The sequence below is a fragment of the Chiloscyllium plagiosum genome, unplaced genomic scaffold (genome assembly GCF_037043375.1).
Source record: "Chiloscyllium plagiosum isolate Xiang-an unplaced genomic scaffold, Cpla_swu_hap1 HiC_scaffold_4, whole genome shotgun sequence".
Taxonomy (NCBI): Eukaryota; Metazoa; Chordata; class Chondrichthyes; order Orectolobiformes; family Hemiscylliidae; genus Chiloscyllium; species Chiloscyllium plagiosum.
In genome coordinates, this window is record NW_028270142.1 from 18953497 (window position 1) to 18975490 (window position 21994).

At 40.3% G+C, this 21994-nt stretch overlaps 1 protein-coding gene across 2 annotated transcripts in view; it reads right to left on the reverse strand.

Annotated features, from left to right (window-relative positions):
- znf704 (zinc finger protein 704) overlaps positions 1-21994 on the reverse strand; it is a 192380-nt gene that overhangs the window by 26262 nt on the left and 144124 nt on the right. For both annotated transcript variants that reach the window (XM_087985999.1, XM_043689092.2), the window contains exons 6-7: positions 17598-17859; positions 13528-13629 (exon numbers count right to left, since the gene is read on the reverse strand). In XM_087985999.1, coding sequence (XP_087842125.1) covers positions 13528-13629; positions 17598-17859 — 364 coding nt within the window. The remainder of the gene's footprint in view (positions 1-13527; positions 13630-17597; positions 17860-21994) is intronic.

Below are 21994 nucleotides of genomic sequence, written 5' to 3' on the forward strand. Positions count from 1 at the left end.
TATTTCCACCTGTAATAAAATCAGCTTTTGTTCTGTTATGAAATTGGCAGCTGTGGAGAATTAGTTGTATGAAGATAACAACATGTAAGCACAAAATATTCCAAGGTTGGCTACACTTAATCCTGCCCTGGAACAAAGGTGGGGCTTGCTATGAAGTTTTTAAATAGTTCCCTGCAGCCAGTTCAAGAGGCAGTGAATTTTAATCAGGGAAGAAAGTCAGAGAATGTAACATGCAGTGAGGTGCTGTGTTCACTCAGTGGAGGTAAAGAACTGGGGACCACTGACAATGCAGTGTTGTGAAAGTGATAACAAGAAAGCCCACAAATAGGATTTAGTTGGTGCAGTTGAGATAGATTGGAGGTCACAGAAATTCAGGGCAGCAGTTTGGTTACTTGGTAAAGGCTGGCATTGTGCCAGCAACTAGGCACTTGTAGTCTCAGGAATTCTGGATAATGTGGTCTTAGGAGAAGTGAGCACTAGGTCAGCTATTGAGGTAGTCTGTGGACGATCGGTTTTGAGAGTTTAAAGGTTAGGTTTTGAAAAATGAAGAACTGGAATCCCTTGCAAAAGAAACAAAGTTTTGATGAAATTTGGTGATCCACCATATCATATGCATCTGAGCAGGATGTTGAAATATCCATGAGATCTGTCTTGGCCAAATCTGCTGTTTGATTTGCTCTGTAGGGTGTTCAACAACAGTTTGCCTGTTAACTCATATCTACCTCATGTTAATTCTGACTGTTGGACCACACATTGTGTGAGGGCATAACCAATAAAAATATTACCAATTGCTTTACTTTTGTAAAGATTATTTTGTTTGTTCAAAGCCATAGAATCATATGGCTTTATTCTTTTAGAAAACCCCTGGAATTTCAAACTTTGTCAGATTTAAACAGACACACAAACTTAGAATTCTTATCTGAGAATATTTCTTATCTATGACGTCACTTGTTTGAACCCATGATGATATGGTTACAGAGGCAGCAATGCTACTACTCTTGACTATTTCAAAGCACTCTTGGTTGGCCTTCCACATTATAATCTCCATAAACTTTAGACCACCCAAAATTCTTCTCCATGTCTGAGCACACAGCAAGTCCCATTCCTCTACTGCCTGCATTCGCTGACCTAGAGCAGTCCAATCACACAAATCATTGATTTTAAAATTCTCACTCTCGTTTTCAAATTCATCCATGTCCTTGCCCCAGCCTGTCTCTATAATTTCCACCAACCCAACAATATATCAAGATATTTGTACTTCTCTCACTCTAGCCTCTTGTTCATTCTCAATTACAACTGCTCCATCATTGGTGCATGTGCCTTCAGATGCCTAGGTACAAAGCTCTGACATTTCCTTGCTATGGCTCTCCACCTCCCTTGCTTCCTTCAAGACATTTCATAAAAGCTCTCTCTTTGAGCAAGCTATTTTTGCATTTTTGTGTTGACTTGGTAGCCCTTCTAAAAATGGCAGCTGAGCTCCAATTCCAGGATTCCCAATCACAATCCAAACTTTGTGATTTTTGGATCTGATGTACTACATGTACCATTTGGCCTTTCTATGTCCACTAAACCCAATTGTTCCATTACTAATGTGTGATGTTTGCCTTCTTAGCTTGCTCTGATAGTTTTATTTCCAAACCAGGGTAACTTCTAATACTTCAAAAAAATCTTTAACAATTTTCAGTGCCATCTTAAGTCTATGTACAATGTCTATGTGTACATCTATGTTTATGGTATACCTACTTTAAGTGCCAAAGTCCAATACCAGACGTGTGTGGTCTGTGTTTCAAGATCACAGATGAGCCCCCAATTAAGTTATGACATGCAGCAAGACCACTGAAGCAAATCAGCCTCCCCACCCTCCCTATTCACAACACAGTAGAATTAAAATCTTCAAAGTCCTTCAAAGTTGACCCCAATGTTTCCCACACAGACCTTTGAATAACTAATTCCAGACTTCGTAAATAATCTATTCTAGACACTGCGTTTGTAGTTTAAAAAAAGATGGGAGACTGCCATTTGGATACAGAACTGGTTCAAAGGTAGAAGACAGAGGGGTGGTGGTGGAGAGTTGTTTTTCAAACTAGAGGCCTGTGACCAGTGGAGTGCCACAAGGATCGATGCTGGGTCCACTACTTTTCATCATTTCTATAAATGATTTGGATGTGAACATAAGACTATAAGACCATAAGACATAGGAGTGGAAGTAAGGCCATTCGGCCCATCAAGTCCACTCCGCCATTCAATCATGGCTGATGGGCATTTCAACTCCACTTACCCGCATTCTCCCCGTAGCCCTTAATTCCTTGTGACATCAAGAATTTATCAATCTCTGCCTTGAAGACATTTAGCGTCCCGGCCTCCACTGCACTCTGCGGCAATGAATTCCACAGGCCCACCACTCTCTGGCTGAAGATATGTCTCCGCATTTCTGTTCTGAATTTACCCCCTCTAATTCTAAGGCTGTCTCCACGGTTCCTAGGCTCCTCGCCTAACGGAAACAATTTCCTAGCGTCCTCCCTTTCCAAGCCATGTATTATCTTGTAAGTTTCTATTAGATCTCCCCTTAATCTTCTAAACTCCAATGAATACAATCCCAGGATCCTCAGCCGTAGAGGATCCTCAGCTCAGAGGTAGTTAGTAAGTTCGCAGATGACACCAAAATTGGAAGTGTAGTGAACAATGAAGAAGGTTACCTTGGATTACAACAGGATCTTGATCAGATGGGCCAATGGGCTAAGAAGTGGCAGATGGAGTTTAATTTGTATACATGTGAGGTGCTGCATTTTGGAAAAGCAAATCTTAGTAGGACTTATACACTTATTGGCAAGGTCCTGGAAAGTGTTGCTGAACAAAGAGACCTTGGAGTGCAGGTTCATAGCTCCTTGAAAGTGGAGTCGCAGGTAGATAGGATAGTGAAGAAGGCATTTGGTATGCTTTCCTTTATTGGTCAGAGTACTGAGTACAGGAGTTGGGAGGTCATGTTGTGGCTGTACAGGACATTGATTAGGCCACTGTTGGAACATTGCATGCAATTCTGGTCTCCTCCCTATCGGAAAGATGTTGTGAAACTTGAAAGGGTTCAGAAAAGATTTTCAAGGATGTTGCCAGGTTTGGAGGATTTGAGCTATAGGGAGAGAACTGAACAGGCTGGGGCTGTTTTCCCTGGAGCGTCGGAGGCTGAGGGGTTACCTTATAGAGATTTATAAAATCATGAGGGACATGGATAGGATAAATAGACAAAGTCTTTCCCTGGAGTGGGGGAGTCCAGAACTAGAGGGCATAGGTTTAGAGTGAGAGGGGCAACTTTTTCACGCAGAGTGTGGTACATGTATGGAACGAGCTGTCGGAGGAACTGGTGGAGGCTGGTACAATTGCAACATTTAAAAGGCATTTGGATGGCTATATGAATAGGAAGGGTTTGGAGGGATATGGGTGAAGTGCTGGCAGATGGAACTAGATTGGGTTGTGATATCTGGTCGGCATGGACAAGTTGGACTATGACTCTTTGACTTAGCAATTTATTAATAATAGACATTTAGCAGAGCAAAATTAAATAACAATGCAATCTAATTAATGTCTAAGATTTAAATCCAATAACCTTTGTTTTTGGCCACATTCACACAAAGACATTTATTCTTGTTAAGGAATAAATTTATAGAAAATAACAAAACTAGGCAGATTACTTAAGTACGTTTCACAAAGCATTGTTCATGAGGCTTACAGGATTATTTCCTGTTTGATTTTCTGAAGATGTTTAATAGTACCATCTTTTCAGTTCACTGTGAGGACGTTTCAGTAATAATTGTAATTTAGCTTCAATTCTCTGAACTTCCAATAGCTGATAATAGTAGATTAGGCAGGAAGCTTTCAAATCTTTATGCTGTAGCATCAACAGTCAAACTCCTTTTCTCAGAAACCCCAAGTTCAAAAATCAGTTCAAACTCTGGGCTCTACCCACCAGAGTACTTATCTCCTGATGAAGTCCTGTTATCTTTCAAACATCTGCCATCTGTTTACTTCACAGCCAAGCGTCTATGGAGTTCTTTGATCAAGAACCAATTTACAATTAACTTTCAGGCCTGGCCTCACAAACAACAAAAGACTTTTTCTCTCTTTTGTTGACACAAGCAGCTGCTCGCGGTCCAAAGGTCACCTTTCAGCTCTCAGCTCACAGTTCACAGCTCCAAAACAAAATTGATAATAAAATAATGAAAAATCGGCAAGGGTTTCTAATATGAAGTACATTTTAGAGTCACAGATTGGTTTGAGTCATCAGACCTTACCCAACAGTCTCAATTAGGCAAGCTCCATTGTGGAGATTGGCATGGTCCACATCTGGAATTTTCATGGTTGGCCAACATTTTAAAGGATCATGTTCAGGGCGTTGTGAACCACAGTCTGTGTAGGGAAACCTTTCGAAAGGTATTTTCAGATGTTCCTTATGTACACCCATGCTAAGGTATACCTGCTGAAACACTCCTCATATCAAGACAAGTCCCTGAAAGTCTCATGCCAAGGTATGCCTCCAAAACATACCCTTCATTTCCACTTACACCCCCATGCCCAGTTGATTGACAGTAAAATTGTCTATAGATTCTCCTGGAAGTTTAAATCTACTGTTCAAAAATTCCAGTTGTTCTCAAGTAAATGTAATTGTCAATAGCTTTTATAACATCAACAAGAATGTTTAATTTATTTTCGACTACAGAACTGACTGAATACACTGGTGTGTTAACTTTTTCTGCTTCTGGTTTGGTATTCAATTTTGAAACAATTCTGCACCTTAGGAACTGTTTTTCTATAAATTCCAATAACGTTTTCAATTAAAGTTATTTCTGATGTTGCATCTGCTCGGAAGCATGATGGCTCTTTCCATTTCTCTTTAATCTGTTGATCAATCTTATTGCTGTGGAAGTATTTTAAAGCATATAATTTCAATACTGCTTTAAATCTGATGTACTATAAGTTGTCTTCTTCAAAAATACAGTTTAATTTACAATTACTGCAAAGCTTGCTCGCGCCTTTGCAACCTTTTCTTTATGCATTACTATTCAACAGCATTGAACTGACAATTTTGATGTGGTTTCAAATTGTATTGACCAGTTGTGAGAAACCAGAAGCCATAAGAAATCATGAGAAATAGGAACAGGAGTAGTCACCCTGTTCCACCATTCAATAGGAACATGGCTGATCCAACATTCCTCACGTCCACTTACCAGCCTTTTCCCCATAACCCTTGATTCCCGACTGATCAAGAATCTACCTATCTGAGCCTTAAATATACACAATGATTCAGCAGCCGCTGTTCTCTGTGGCAAGGAGTTCCAAAGGTTCTGCACCCAGCAGTGAAAAATCAGATCGGTGTGTTGCTTCTCTGGTGCCAGGATCAAGGATGTCTCGGAGAGGATGCAGAATGCTCTCAAGGGGGAGAGGGACCAGCAGAAGGTCATTGTACACATTGGAACTAATGTTACAGGAAGGGTAAAGGATGAGATTCTGAAGGGAGAATATAGAAAGTTAGGCAGGAATTTAAAAAGGAGGTCCTCGAGGACAGTAATATCTAGATAATTCCTGGTGCTACAACCTAGTAAGGGTAGGAATAGGAGGATAGAGCAGATGAATGCGTGGCTGAGTAGCTGGTGCAGGAGAGAATGGTTCAAATTTTTGGATCATTACAATCTCTTCTGGTGTAGAAGTGACCTATAAAAGAAGGATGGATTACAACAGAGTTGGAAGGGGACTAATATATTGGCAGGGAGATTTGCTCGAGCTGCTCAGGACGAGTAAGCTGGGCTATGGGACCCAGGGAGATAGTGAGGAAAGAGATCAATCTGAGAGTGGTACAGTTGGGAAAAGGAGCAAGTCAAACAGTCAGGGCAGTCAGGGACAAAGCAGAGAACAAGGTAGGACTGATCAATTAAACTGCATTTATTTCAATGCAAGGGGCCTAACAGGGAAGGCAGATTAACTCAGGGCATGGTTAGGAACATGGGACTGGGATATCATAGCAATTACAGAAACATGGCTCAGGGATGGACAGGACTGGCAGTTCAATGTTCCAGGATACAAATGCTATAGGAATGATAGAAAGGGGCACAAGAAAAGAGGGAGAGTGGAGTTTTTGATAATGGATAGCGTTACAGCTGTACTGAGGGAGGATATTCCCGGAAGTACATCCAGGGAGGTTATTTGGGTGGAACTGAGAAATAAGGAAGGGATGATCACCTTATTGAGATTGTATTATTACCTCCTAATAGTCAGCAGGGAATTGAGAAACAAATCTGTAAGGAGATTTCAGTTATCTGTAAGAATAATAGGTGGTTATAGTAGGTGATTTTAACTTTCCAAACATAGACTGGGATTGCCATAGTGCTAAGGGTTTAGATGGAGAGGAATTTAATAAGTGTGTACAAAAATATTTTCTGATTCAGAATGTGGATGTACCTCCTGGAGAAAATGCAACACTTGACCTAGTCCTGGGAAATAAGGCAGGGCAACTGACTGAGGTGTCAGTGGGGGAGCACTTTGGGGCCAGCAACCATAATTCTATTAGTTTAAATTAGTTCTAAATTGAAAGACGGCAAATTTTTACGGCCTTAGGCAAGAATATTCAAAAGCTGATTGGGGGCAGATGTTCGCAGGTAAAGGGACGACTGGAAAATGGGAAGCCTTCAAAAATGAGATAACTAGAGTCCAGAGACAGTGTATTCCTGTTAGGGTGAAAGGAAAGGCTGGTAGGTTTAAGGAATGCTGGATGACTTGAGAAATTGAGGTTTTAGTTTAGAAAAAGAAGGAAGCATATGTCAGGTATAGACAGGATAGATCGAGTGAATCCTTAGAAGAGTATAAAGGAGTATACTTAAAAGGAAAATCAGGAGGGCAAAAGGGGGACATGAGATAGCTTTGGCAAATAGGGTCAAAGAGAATCCAAAGGGAGTTTACAAATACATTAAGGACAAAAGGTTAATTAGGGAGAGAATAGGGCCCCTCAAAGATCAGCAAGGCAGCCTTTGTGTGGAGCCACAGGAGACATGGGAGATACTAAACGAGTATTTTGCATCAGTGTTTACTGTGGAGAAGTACATGGAAGGTATAGAATGTAGGGAAATAGATGGTGACATCTTGAAAAATGTCCATATTACAGAGAAAGAGGTGCTGGATGCCTTGAAATGGATAAAAGTGGATAAATCCCCAGGAGTCTGTGAGAAGCTAGGGAAGTGATTGTTGGGCCCCTTGCTGAGATATTTGTATCATCGATAGTCACAGGTGAGGTGCCAGAAGACTGGAGGTTGGTTAACATGGTGCCATTATTTAAGGAAGGTGGTAAGGAAAAGCCTGGGAACTATAGACCAGTAAGCCTAACGTCGGTGGTGGTTAAGTTGTTGGAGGGAATCCTGAGGGACAGGATGCACATGTCTTTGGAAAAACAAAGATTGATTAGAGATAATCAGCATGGCTTTCTGCAGGGGAAATCATGTCTCACAAACTTGATTGAGTTTATTTGAAGAAGCAACAAAGAGGATTGATGAGAGCAGAGCGGTAGATGTGATCTATATGGACTTCAGTAAGGCATTAGACAAGGTTCCCCATGGGAGAGTGGTGAGCAAGTTTAGATCACATAGAATACAGAGAGAACTAGCCATTTGGATACAGAACTGTCTCAAAGGTAGAAGACAAAGGATGGTGGTGGAGGGTTGTTTTTCAGACTGGAGGCCTATGACCATTGGAGTGCCACAAGGATCAGTGCTAGGTCCACTACTTTTCATCATTTATATAAATGATTTGGGCGTGAACATAGGAGGCATAGTTAGTAAGTTTGCAGTTGACACCAAAATTGGAGGTGTAGTGGACAACGAAGAAGGTTACCTCAGATTACAAGATCTTGATCAGATGGGCCAATGGACTGAGGAGTGGCGGATGGAGTTTAATTCAGATAAATGTGAGGTGCTGCATTTTGGGAAAGCAAATCAGAGCAGGACTTATACACTTAATGGGAAGGTCCTGGAAAGTAATGCTGAACAAAGAGACCTTGGGGTACAGGTTCATAGCTCTTTGAAAGTGGAGTCGCAGGTAGATAGGACAGTGAAGAAGGCGTTTGGTATTAGTCAGAGTATTGAGTATGGGAGTTGGGAGGTCATATTTCAGCTGTACAGGACAATAGTTAGGCCACTTTTTGAATATTGTGTGTAATTCTGGTCTTTCTATCGGAAGGATGTTGTGACACTTGAAAAGGTTCAGAAAAGATTTACAAGGACGTTGCCAGGGTTGGAGGATTTGAGCTATAGGCAGATGTTGAATAGGCTGGGGCTGTTTTCCCTGGAGCGTTGGAGGCTGAGAGATGACCTTACGGAAGTTTATAAAATCATGAAGGCATGGATAGGGTAAATAGACAAGTTCATTTCCCTGGGATAGGGGAAGACTAGAATTAGAGGGCATAGGTTTAGGGTGAGAGGGGAAAGGTATAAAAGGGATCTAAGGGGCAACCTTTTCACACAGAGGGTGGGTGCATGTATGGAATGAGCTGCCAGAGGAAGTGGTGGAGACTGGTACAATTACAGCATCTGGATAGGTATATGAATAGGAAGGGTTTAGAGGGATATGAGCAAAGTGCTGGCAAATGTGACTAGATTAGTTTAGGATATGTGGTTGGCATGGACAAGTTGGACCAAAGGGTCTGTTTCCGTGCTGTACATCTTAATGACTCTGTGACTCAGAATCCTCTGAGAGAAAAAAAAAGTCCTCCTTATCTCAGTCTTAAATTGGCACCCCATTATTCTAAGTCTGTGCCCTCTGATCCTTGAGTCTCAGCATTTACCCTGTCAACCTCCTTGATAATCGGATATGTCTTAATGAGATCACCTTTCATTCTTCTCACTTTCAGTGAGTTCCAACCTGTTCAGCCATTGATTGTATGACAGTCTCCCCCCCCCCCCCCCACCCCCACCCCCATCCCCACATACAAGAGATAATGTGAACCAGGTGGTGAATTACTGCTTTGGCTCTGAAATCCTTTGTTTTTCAAAACACTTGTATCTTAAAAATTCTTTCGAGTTTTACGATTCTACAATGAAGCAATATTCTTCTAATGAAGCCTTTAAAATGAGTTCAAACATTTCTAAGCTTGTCAATTAAGTTAGATACGTTTTGCTGCAATATTAATATAACTTTCCTGGCTTTAGGAATGTCTCTTCACCTTCTTTTTTTGGGAAATTCCTACCGATTAAAATAAATGGAAGGGTCAATGCTCATTTCCTTTTTTGTTGGTCTCAGCTGAATCTCCCTACCCCCTACTAAAATATCTCATTCATTCTTTTCATATTGTTTCATTAAAATTTATTCCTTTTTTAGTAAAATGTTCTCATTTTCTAATGCATAATTTCTTGTCTCTGAACTATGTTACTCATCTTAATTAACGTCTGTAGTGGACTCAACAACATTTGCTTCCAACATTCCCGAATTCAAAATAAAGTTTTGGTCCTGTTTTAAATGTTGCAGTTATATCTTTCATGGCACCCAGAGAGTAATAGCGGTTTTAACTGTCACCTCAGTGTATTTTCAGTCGCCACAAAGGCCAAGGCCAGCATCCCCTCACCAAGTCATCCTTTTGTTGACACATGAACAGTCCTTGACTACAGTCCTGCCTCATACCGAGTCAGACACCGGACTGTCAGTATCCCTGACACTCACCCTTTTTATCTGTCAGCCAGGGCTCCCTGATTGGACCAAATTAACAGCCCCAATCAGGGAACTTATATTCTGTGAGATCCAGCCGGCCCTCTAGTGGCACAGTGATAGTGTCCCTACCCCTGGAGGAGGCCTGGGTTCAAGTCCCACTTACTCCAGAGGTGTGTAATAATGTCTCTGAACAGATTGATTCAAAAAATCAGTTAATGATTTTTTTTTAAAAAATGATGTCCAGCTGGCTCCTTTCATTTAAACCACTGGGGTTTTTCATGTTCCAGTTGGTTTTCTATCTTTTCCCTTAAAGATTTGACTTACTGCTGCAGCTCTGACATCCAATCACATCCCAGTTGTTTTGCAACTCTTCCCTGTTCCCTTACTGTCTGAATTTGACTATCTGTCACCCACATAGGCCTTGTCTGTGCCTTATCCCCAGGTCAGGTAGCCTCGGAATACAAGCTCTACAGCTTACACAAGTGTGTACTAACTGACAGCTGTTTAAACACCTTGAGCTGTGGACTGATGACCTGACTTTTTCTTCATGCAGCAATGCTTTTGAAATTCCTCAGTTTAATATCACAGGCTGCATTGCTGACAGCGCAAAATTATTTATCCCAAAATGAGGGGACAATCCATGGCTTATTTGACTCAAAGTGTGTTAATGATGTATGTCATGGAAATTTGAGAGAAATGGTGCCCTCACTCAGCTAATGTCCTCCCTTTGTCTCTCATTGCGACCTTCATTAACCTCTGATTTTTATTAACTTCCTGACTCAGTAACATAGAAGTCGTCAATATACAAAATGGAGTTATAACGATGAAGTTCTAGCAGCATGGTATATAATACATTCTGTTTGCAGGGTTTCAACACTAGGTTTTTCCATGTGAGTTCAACAACGCAAACAGCCTCTCTAAGTGAGCACACAGTTTGTGGAAGGTAGCATGTCTTCACCTGCCCAGTATCTAGACCGAAAAAAACAAGCCCCCTCATGTTCATGGAAGTTTCTTCCTTCTGTCTCAGTCACAATTCATGAACCCTTCTCTCTATATGTACACTGACATTTTTCTCCTTCTTCAGTTCACACAGGCTGTTCCATCATCCTCTTCGATTCCTGTTATAGTTTCAGCATGTCACTGGTGCATGAGAAGGAATCTTAGGAATCTTCCTCATTCCTTCTCATGCACAAATCTTAACAGAGATGAACTGTGCAAAGAGTGGGATTTTTAAAAATCTGTACAGGAATTCTTGCAAAGCAGAGTACAAAACATCAGATTAGCAGAATTCAGCCATTAGGAGCTAGATTCAGTGTCATATTTGGAATTATGTTGTAAGTGGAACCTAGAGCATTGAAAACTTTAAGTGGAACTCACAGCTATTCCAAGGTAAAAGTGTCATACACCTGACGATATCCCAACTTAAGTTAAAACTTCATATGTACCAAACAACAGATATAGTGTTGTTTGCAAATAGAACAATGAAAACACGTGGAGCTATTATTAAACTGTAAAGTAATTACATGCATGCTGACAATCCAAAGGCGCCTTTATCTGCCTCATCAGTGAAAATTTAAAAACCAAATACACTGTGTAAATTAATGATAATGGTGGGTTTCAGATTGCATGCAATTAATGCTACATATTGTGAAACCTACTATTACAACTTTCTCTTGAAGATACACCCATCTGAAATATCACATGATTTAGTTATAGCATGTCACTGGTGAAAATGATTAGAATGATCAGTACTAACTTATAATTTTCATATTGTTGGCCCCAATTTACATAGCATTGAGATCAGTGTTTGCTTGTTCTTTTCTGCAAGTATTGAAATTTTACATTATGCTTTGGTTAATATGGGCAGAGACAAACACTATTCTAGAAGTGTACAGTATTCATGTTTTGGCTGTTGCACTTGATTGTGGTTATTACAGCCTATTGGTTACCATTATGTTGCACTGTAGGAGCAAATTACTGCAGATACTGGAGTCTATAGTCTAAACAACAAATGCTGGAGATCATAGCAAGTCAGACAGCATCCATGGAGAGAGAGCAAGCTAACATTCCGAATCTAGATCAGAGTTGCACTGCTTAGTTTGATGAAACTAACCATATCAGTTAAATTAAAATGCCTAGATGATTATTGTTCTGGGTAGATTCTTAAATGACAGCTTTGTCTGGGTAAAGTTCTTTACAGGGCCTGACTAGGGCAACAATAAATGGTGTTTGTATCTCTACTGACAAATCTACTATTAACTCAAAAATCAATCTGTAGCCAGTAAAGAACAGTGCTAGTCGGACTATATGTAAAGTGCACATCTGTCTTCATGATACAAAATACTCTGAGGCATAAATCTGGAAAAGTGCTCCTTATTTGTTAGATTTATGTTGGAGACTAACTTGGAGGATGCATTGGTTTCGTGGTAATGTCACTGACATTGTAATTAAGAGTCCCAGTTTATTATTCTGATGTAATGGGTTCAAATCACATCATGACAGATTATAAATATAGGGGTGGGACTAAGCACACCTGTCAAGTACTGTCAGTACAGGCACAGTGGCCCGAAGGGTCTCCTTGATGCTGTAAATTCCCATTATTCTATGAAAATGCCTAATGGGAATGAGGATCATTATCCTGTCAGCTGAACTATATCAGGCTCTGTTTGGAAAGAGATATCATGACCTGTGCCTCATGAAGGTGGTTTTGGACTCCTAGCAATTAACACTGGTACCCTTAATTTTTGATCAAATAATACAAACTCTGCGCATTGCCTAACAATTACTGCCTGGCAAGCAGATCACAGAGTGATGGCCACTGCTGAGCCATTTGGCAACTGGACTGCTAGATAGTGCAGTTCATCATGCATTGGAAACCTGAGTAGGAACTCATGAAAGCACCTGGTTTCCAGTCAATAATGCCAAAGTCTTTAGAGAATCATGTTACTTGGCAAACCAAAGTCTCATACTGCTGATTGAAATATAACAGCCAGTCTGCTCTGCCAAATCAGCAAACATCCATTTACTTGATCAAGCTGTGCATTGTGGATTGATCCATGTTGCAAATGTCTCTCCAGGCCTTCAAGAATAAGCTGAAGAAATAAAATCCAAGGGCTAAAATATAATCACACCTCTGATAAATCCCATACCTGAATGTCCAGTTCGAAAATAAACGTCAAGTGGATGTAATCTGCTTTGTCTTGTTTCTCCTTTTTGTCCTCCAAATAGCAAAGTTATTCATTAGGAATGTTCACAACAGAAGGATAACATTTAGCACCAAAACTCTTATGATGAACAGAATGGAAGGAAAATAAAGCACCAAAAAACAAGGGTCTATTATCATCTGGATTGCAAGGGTGCCTTGATAGAATGACCTCATCTCCTGAAACGTTCACTGTATATGAATATGATGACCACTTCATATGCCAAACTTCAATTACATGAAAATTGGTGTACATTCCCGGCACAGATTTAAACAAGGCTTTCATCAGTTGTCTGATCAGAATATCCACACTTTAGATCTCAAGTGCTACAATCCACTGCCATAATGCTGGCACAATCCCTCAAGAAAAAGCATAATTTTGGCATCTTACATTGCTCTAGATATTCTGCTGAAGTTGTTGATTAGGAGTGGCTATATGGAAATTCCACAGAATATTTATGTTGAGTTTTCTGGAAATTTCCCAGAATACTGCAAATTATTATTAGCAACTGCACAATAGTTTTGAAGCAACCTTAGAACTATACAAAGTAGAATTGCATTTTATGCAAAATCTTGATGGCCCTAGGTGCTTCAAGGTTCCACTATCTGGAGCTGTGGTATTTACACTTTTAGCTCAGCGTACTTACTGGCATGCCAGTGAAGGTTACTGGTGGAGATTGCCAAGAGATGCTGAATCCATTGCTGGTAGGAGTAAACTTTGACCCAGGAATGTTGACAGGTGCTGTGGCCTGTTGGAAGAAGTAGTAAAGTGAGGGGTCCATACTGCTCAGGAAGAAGCTAAAACATTTCAATACAATTGCTTTTAATCAGTACAGATACAAAGAGACCATGCCTTGTGAGTTACAGCTTGAATTAAATACAGGTCAATTCACACTGGGACTAAAGCTTCCATTTGGCTTTGCTTTTTAAAACACAGTGGCTTTCATCGAGAAAAGATCAGTGTTAAATCCTTGAGACCTGAAGTAAATTAATTCCTACCTACTAAGATTTGCCTGTAAATGAGATTATGTTGTTTACATGTCTTGAAAAATATCACCAGAGATAGAAGCCACAGCTTTACCTAATCTGTCAATATCCTGTTGTAACTTTATGCTGTCGTCAACACTATCGACAATGCTGCTCCATTTTATGTCATCAGGAAATTTAGATATTTGACCATGAATGCTCTGCCTGTATTCCTGATGAAGGGCTTTTGCCCGAAAAGTCGATTTTACTGCTCCTCGGATGCTGCCTGAACTGCTGTGCTTTTCCAGCACCACTAATCCACGTATGTCATTGGTCAAGTCATTCATGAACATTGTGATTAATTGAGACCCCAACACAGATCCCTTTAGGACACTAGTATCATGTCATGCTAATTTAAATACTTACTCATTACTCCGACTCCTACCACTTAACTATTTCCCTATGATAGATGTTAGCCTCTCTGGCTTATAGTTTCTTGTTTCCCTCCTTTCTTGAGTAAAAGTGGAAAATAGCTAATGTAACAATCTGCTGGCATTTTACAGAATCTAAGGAATTTTGGAAACCTATAGTCACTGCATCTATTATCTCTGATTACTCATCTTTCAGTATCCTAGTATGCAGGCCTAGAAAGCAAGAACAGGATGCAAACAGACTGCAGGCAGAGGAAACGATACAAATTCAACACTAAGAAGGATCATTAGTGCATAAGTTGATAAAGTGGAGAAACATCTGTTGTGTCTGTATGTTTTCAGTGTGTTCCAAATTCCATGCTGGAACTTGTCAACTTTCTTGGAAACGGACTTGATTATAGTGTGGAAAGGTACACATGCTGGAGGTGAGATTTTATTTGTATTGATGGAACATGAACACCTATTCATAACATTCATTTAATGAATAATACTTAGCTGTTTCACAATTATCCTTGCATTGGGAGAACAATGCAATGAAGAAAAAGCTAATTTTCAAACTAGCCCCTGGCTGCTCTGGCAAATGCTTTAATGGAACACTTCAAATTGATTTTTAATGAGGGAAACTTATCCTTAACTATGCTAAGAAGTAACTGATAATAGCAATTTACCAGTGAATGAATGTGTGCAACATCAATGACTCAAGGAATCTGGCAAATATCCAAGGAAATGACTTGATTTATAAAGGGTACAAAGATGAAGCATTAGCAGTACTATTAAGGTAAGTTATTCAGGAAATATATCGACATGAAGGAACAGTTATGAAATATACTTGTAAAAGATGCTCTATATAATTGTAACAGAAGATGAAGCAAGTGTTGTGTTGGAACAATGTAAAGCAGATTCATGAAAACTATATTACACACACCACAATGTATCAGAGAGTGAATTGTGGGAGTATTATGTTCAAATTAACCTCTCTTAATTCCCTCTACTTGGATATTTAAAGTAAAATCTTCGAGGAGAAAGTGAGGACTGCAGATGCTGGAGATCAGAGCTAAAAATGTGTTGCAGGAAAAGCACAGCAGGTCAGGCAGCATCCAAGGAGCAGGAGAATCGATGTTTCGGGCATGAGCCCTTCCTAAAGAAAGGGCTCATGCCCGAAATGTCGATTCTCCTGCTCCTTGGATGCTGCCTGACCTGCTGCGCTTTTCCAGCAACACATTTTCAGCCCGTATTTAAAGTAAAAACCTACTTGATGCCACACATGAAATAAGTAACAAACACAAGGAACAGTTCCTATGGATTGCAGGGTAGCTAATGTGACCCCATTATTTAAGAAAAGAGGCAGAGAGAAAATAGGATATTAGTTTGACATTGGTACTGAGAAAAATGCTCGAGTCCATCACAAAAGATGCAATAGCAGAGCCCTTGGACGATAGTGACAAGATCAGACAGAGTCAGCATGGATTTAGGAAGGGGAAGTCGTGCGTGCCAAATCTGCTTGTGCTTGACAAATCAGCTGGAATGTTTTGAGGATGTAACTAGTAAGGGGGTAGGGTAAGGAGGAAACTAATAAGGATCAGGGTGAGCCAGTGGTTGTGGTTTACTTGGATTTTCAGAAGGCTTTTGATGAAGTCCCACACCAGAAATTAGCATATAAAATTAAAATACATGAAATTGGATTATTACATTTACTAAAATGGATTAAGAAGTGGTTGGCAGACAGGAAATAAAGAGGAAGAATAAATAAGTCTTTATCTGATGACAGACAGTGACTAGTGGGGTACTGTCATGATCAGTGCTTGGACCTCAGCTATCCACTAAGATTTAGATGAGGAAACTATATATCATATCTACAAGTTTGCAGATGCAGCAAGCTGGGTGTGAGGATGTACTGTGAGGAGAATGCAGAAGAGCTCCAGTGTGAGTTGGACAAGTTAATTAAATGGCAAATACATGGCAGAAGCAACATAATGTGAATAAATGTGAGGCTATCTACTCTGGTAGCAAAAATAGACAGGCAGATTGTTATCTGAACAGTGATTGGGAATGAGATCTGGATGCTGAAAATGTGTTGCTGGAAAAGCGCAGCAGGTCAGGCAGCATCCAGGGAACAGGAGAATCGACGTTTCGGGCATAAGCCCTTCTTCAGGATTGGGCTTATGCCCGAAACGTTGATTCTCCTGTTCCCTGGATGCTGCCTGACCTGCTGCGCTTTTCCAGCAACACATTTTCAGCTCTGATCTCCAGCATCTGCAGACCTCACTTTCTCCCCAATGAGATCTGGATGTCCTCTTACAATAGTTATTAAAAGTAAGCAGGCACGTGTAGCAGGTGGTGAAGAAGGCAAATGATATGTTGGCTTTCAGAGCAAGAAGATTCGAGAACAAGAGAGGGATGTCTCACTGCAACTATACAGAGCATTCGTAAGACCACACTGGATTATTGCATGCAGTTTTCAGCTCCTTATCTGAGAAAGAATGTTCTGGCTATTGAGGGAGTACTAAGCAAGTTTACCAGACTGATTCCTGGGATGGAGGCACTGATGTGCAGTAAGAACCCAAATCATTTAGGAGTATATCGACAAGAATTTAGAAGTATAAGGGGGGGGAAATCTCGCAGAAAGCCATAAAACTCCAACAGGATTAGCCTAGGTAGATGAGGAAAGACGTTCCCAATAGTGGAGGAGGCCAGAACAAGGGGTCACAGCCCAAGGATAGGGGTTATACCATTTAGGCCTGAGGTGAGGAGTAATTGCTTCACCCAGAGAGTGGTGGGCCTGTGGAATTTGTGACTACAGAAAGCAGTTGAGGCCAAAACATTGTATGGTTTCAAGAAGGAGTTGGATATAGAACCTGGGGCTAAAGGGATCAAAGGATATTGGGAAGGCAGGAACAGGCTATTGAGTTGGATGATCAGCCATGATGATTATGATTGGCGGGAATATACTCAAATGACTGAATGGCCGACCTCTCTTCCTATATTCTATGGTTGGGTTGCGCTTCGGCGGGTTGGTGTGGACTTGTTGGGCCGAAGGGCCTGTTTCCACACTGTAAGTAATCAAAGTAATCTAATCTAATCTAATACAGGAATATATTCATTCCACCTGAGGAAAGAGTAGTTGAATTGGGAAATTGAGAGTCCTACTAGTTTACATGCTCAAATTCTTCAATGACACCAACTGTGTTCAATTTTTAATTGACAGTGTTTAATTGACATTGACAGATCACAAAATGTATCTCTATCCTTTATTAAAACAGGTTAATCACGTGGTGAATCACTGAAATCTCAGCAGGCCATCCCATAGTGCATACTGTTACCTGATAAGCGTGGTCAGTGTGGATGAGGTAGAGGCATGTTGGTGCTGACCGACTCAGAGGAGTGGTAGGTTTGGCCTCGGTTCTTGTGATGCTGGCTTCAGATCGTCCTGCGTCCAGGCTGGAGGGCGTAGGTGGTGAGGCCACGGATGGCGATACTGGAGAAAGGCTGCCCAAACCCTCAGCCACAGAATCAGTGTTCAGTTTAATCTCTTGGTAGTAGAAGTCTTCTTCACCATCACTACAGTCTGAATCTGTACTGCGACTGGAAAGTGAAAATAAATGGACATTTAGACCCAGTGATGACCAGAGAACAATTTGAATATAAATAATACAGATTATTGTAGACACTTTATTAATGCTGTTCGGTAAAACCAACCTTTCCTTGTGTTATTAATATTCACATTGATGAATACAAGTGGAACAAACCCAGCACCAAAGAATATTGGTACAAATTCATGTGACGGTTTTGTTTCATTTCTTGCAAGCTTATGGGGAACTGGTGGTAGATTGGTATTGTCAGTGGACATGTAATCCAGGAGGTCCATTCTGGGGATGTGGGTTCAAATCAGTGAAAAGGAACTAAAAAAAAACTAGTCTAATGGCAACTACTATTGATTGTTGTAATATCACTTTTCTGTTAATAAAATTTCAGCCTCAGTGAAAAAATTATAAATGAAAATCACAGCGATCCCATTTTACCTGGGCAGTTACTTCGACAGTCATTTTTGAAGTGTGACTGCATCTAATTATTTATTCAAAATAATCTGATGGGTTACAATGTATTTCCTTGCCACTATTCAAATCCTCTTTAAAATCTCTGCTCCATGGTGAAAACAGGGTAGGCTAATCTGTTGCATTTCATGCCGGGGTTCAATATGATCCCTAACTATCACAGCACTGTACTCTCCCTCCACCAAATTAATACCTTTTGTATTTCTGTTCTTCTTCCTGAGGAACATAGCCTCAAATTTTGCTCTCTGTTAATTTTTTGCCCACTCAATTTCCCATCTATATCCCTTTGAAGATTCTTTGTATCCTCCTCTCAACTTACTTTCCTGCTTATCATTTTTATGAAGTTGAAGGCATGCACTGTACCTTTAAGAGAGAGAGAATGCTGCTCTGAACTGAGAGATTACAAGCACTTGTGTATAGACTAGATGGCAGGCCCAGAGTGTACTGGAAAGTATGTAACATTGGTTGTGAAATGGATACCTGAGTTTTGGATGCTGTTTTGACAACAATTCAAATTTAACCAATCAGTTGAAATTATGCCCCAGGATACTAAAACTCAACTGAGTTTGAAATTATTGCTTTGCCAACATCGAACCAATGAGACAATCCAATGTTGGGGGTGTAAGAATGTGGACATTTTTAAAACTGGTAGAAACAACTGTCATATATATATAGAGAGAGAGAGAGAGAGAGAGACAGAGAGAGAGAGAGAGAGAGAGAGAGAGAGAGCCCATCTAACATCTTGCTTTCCAAGAAATTAGGAAACGCTCTCTATCAAACGTACCTTTTCATGTGAAACATACTCACAGTAAAAAGAAAGAAGCTGACCCAGGGAGATCTTCAGCCAGAAGAGTGAAGACACAGAAGACAACAGTGTGATTTTGAAATTAAGTTAATGCAATTTTAATAAGTGTCTTACTGGAACAGAATATTGTTATAGAGTTGGAGGCAAATAGTAAGCAGTTAAGAGACAGAGAGGCTTACGTTATGAATAGTTGTTGTTTAATGTTCACTTTCAGAATTAAAAAAATAAATTGATGTTACTTTCTTTAAATAGTGGAATTTGGGAGTTCTCTGTCACTCATATTTTAACAGATTACAAGGCACGGTGAGCTTTTCTGGATGTTTAGTTTAATTAACAGAGGGGTTCACCTCCATGTTGTAACATCATCAGCAGCAATATTGGATACAATATACTTAGTTCCCTTTATCCAAGTCATTAATATAGATTGTAAATACTTGACGCCACAGCAGGAATCCTGCCTTGATATGATGTAGTTAACCAGGCGCTCTGTCTCCTGTTGCAGCTGTACAGGATGTTGGTTTGGCCACTTTTGGAACATTGTGTGTAATTCTGGTCTCCTTCCTATCGGAAGGATATTGTGAAATTTGAAAGGGTTCAGAAAAGATTTACAATGATGTTACCAGGGTTGGACGATCTGAGCTATAGGGAGAGGTTGAATAGGCCGGGGCTGCTTTCCCTGGAGCGTCGGAGGCTGAGGGATAACCTTATAGAGATTTATAAAATCATGAAGGGCATGAATAGGGTAAATAGATAAGGTCTTTTCCCTGGGGTGGGGGAGTCCAGAACTAGAGGGCATAGGTTTGGGGTGAGAGGGGAAAGATATAAAAGAGATCTAATGGGCAACGTTTTCATGGAGAGAGTGGTGCATGTATGGAAAGAGCTGCCAGAGTAAGTGGTGGAGGCTGGTACAATTTCAACATTTAAAAGGCATCTGGATGGATATGTGAATAGGAAGGGTTTGGAATGATATGGGCCGGGTGCTGGCAAGTGGGATGAAATTAGGTTGTTATCTAGTCAGCATGGATGAGTTGGACCGAAGGGTCTGTTTCCACATTGTACATCTCCAAGACTCTCTATATCCATGCTCATATGTTTCCCATAATACTGTGTAGTATCCTTTTATATGGCACTTTATCAAATATCTTTTGGAAATCCAAACAGACCCACTTCTACTGGTACCCTTTAACAAATTGTCTGTTATAGAATTATTCCACTTTACAGAGGTTTTCTTGCAAACGTCCTGAACGCAAGACAAAAAGGCTTGACAAAATGTGTCTTCACAACAATACTCAAGTTTTTTACCTAAGACAGAAACATCACAAAGACCAAATAAAAATTGAAAGAACTGAGATGTTGTAAATCAGAAACAAAAACAGAAATTGCTGGAAAAGCTCAGCAGGTCTGGCGACATCTGTGGAGAGAAATCACAGTTAACATTTCAGATCCATTGACTCTTCCCTGAGGTAGGGTCACTTGATCTGAAACATTAACTGTGATGGCCACTAAGCTTTTCCAGCAATCTCTGTTTTCATTCTAAAGACCAAACTTGGGATATCACCCAGCCAGGTCGAGTTACAGATAAGGTATGAACAGGTAAGTTTTCTATTGTATTTCTTCAGGACTGTACTAAAAGCAAGGTTAAAGCAGTTTTTGTTTTCAAATGTATTCCTAATTCTGAAGTCATACATTATCCCTTAAAGAAACATTACTGTGGGATGAGTTTGAAATTGGCAATGAGTTCTGAACTGTGCTAACTTCTTCTGTTTTTTTAAATTTTATATATGTTTTTATTACTGCTTCATTTAACTTGTTATGAATATTGTGTGCATTCAGATAAAGAGTTTTAAATATCACTTTCCTCATTGTGACACTACTTGGTGCATTCTGAAGCTTATTGACTGTGGCCCTTCTGGTCACACCCTGGTTATCATTAGATCTCTACCCTTCACTAATGTCTTATCCTTTAATCTTCTAAATCTCTGCTCATGTGAACCCTGCACACCCACCCCTTAATTTAAAGCCCTATCCACGGCTGTGGTTATACAATTTAGGAAACTGATCCGAATACAATTCAAGAGAAGGCCTTTGCAATAGAACATCTCCTTCTTTGCCCAGCCCTAGTGGCCTATGAATCAAAACACAACTCTTCCAGGCCACACATTGAGTTCTCCAAATTATTTAACTTATGCAAATTTCCTTGTGACTCAGGTAGCAATCAAGAGAGCATTACCTTTGTGGTTCTGCTTCCGAATCATAGTCTCATCTATGCTGTTGATATATACGTGGACCATGGATAACTGATCTCTCCCGTCTCCTTCCAAGGTCATCTCCAGCCTTGAGCTCTTGTCTCCCTTCTCCTGTCCTCACTGGCTGCCAGAATCTTGTATTTACTGGACAAATGCAAGAGCTGAGGCTCTCTCCTTCCTAACTTATGGATCCCCTTTCCTGTCTCCCATGTAGTCACATCTTCCTGCACCAGGCCACTCACTGAATCAGAAATATTTAACCTAAGGCCTTTACTGGAAAAACAAAGTGTCCAGTATCACAGTGTCTGAAGCTTGGAGTTCAGTTCCTCAACAGTGAGTCAAACTTTCGTGAGCTGCAGACAATTACTACCTTCTCTGAATGAAGACATTCTTCCTCATTTCAGTCCTGAATAGCTTACCCTTCTTGCTATGCCTATTGTTTTCTGCAGTTAACTGACAATCATGTGATTGTTTGTTACAACCATATCCTGAAACATAATTATTTTTTATATTAATATCTGAAAACACTATCGAGCATTTTCACTACTCTGGATAAGTGGTATCAAGGGATATGGAGAGTGTGTGGGAAAATGGTGTTGAGGTAGATGATCAGC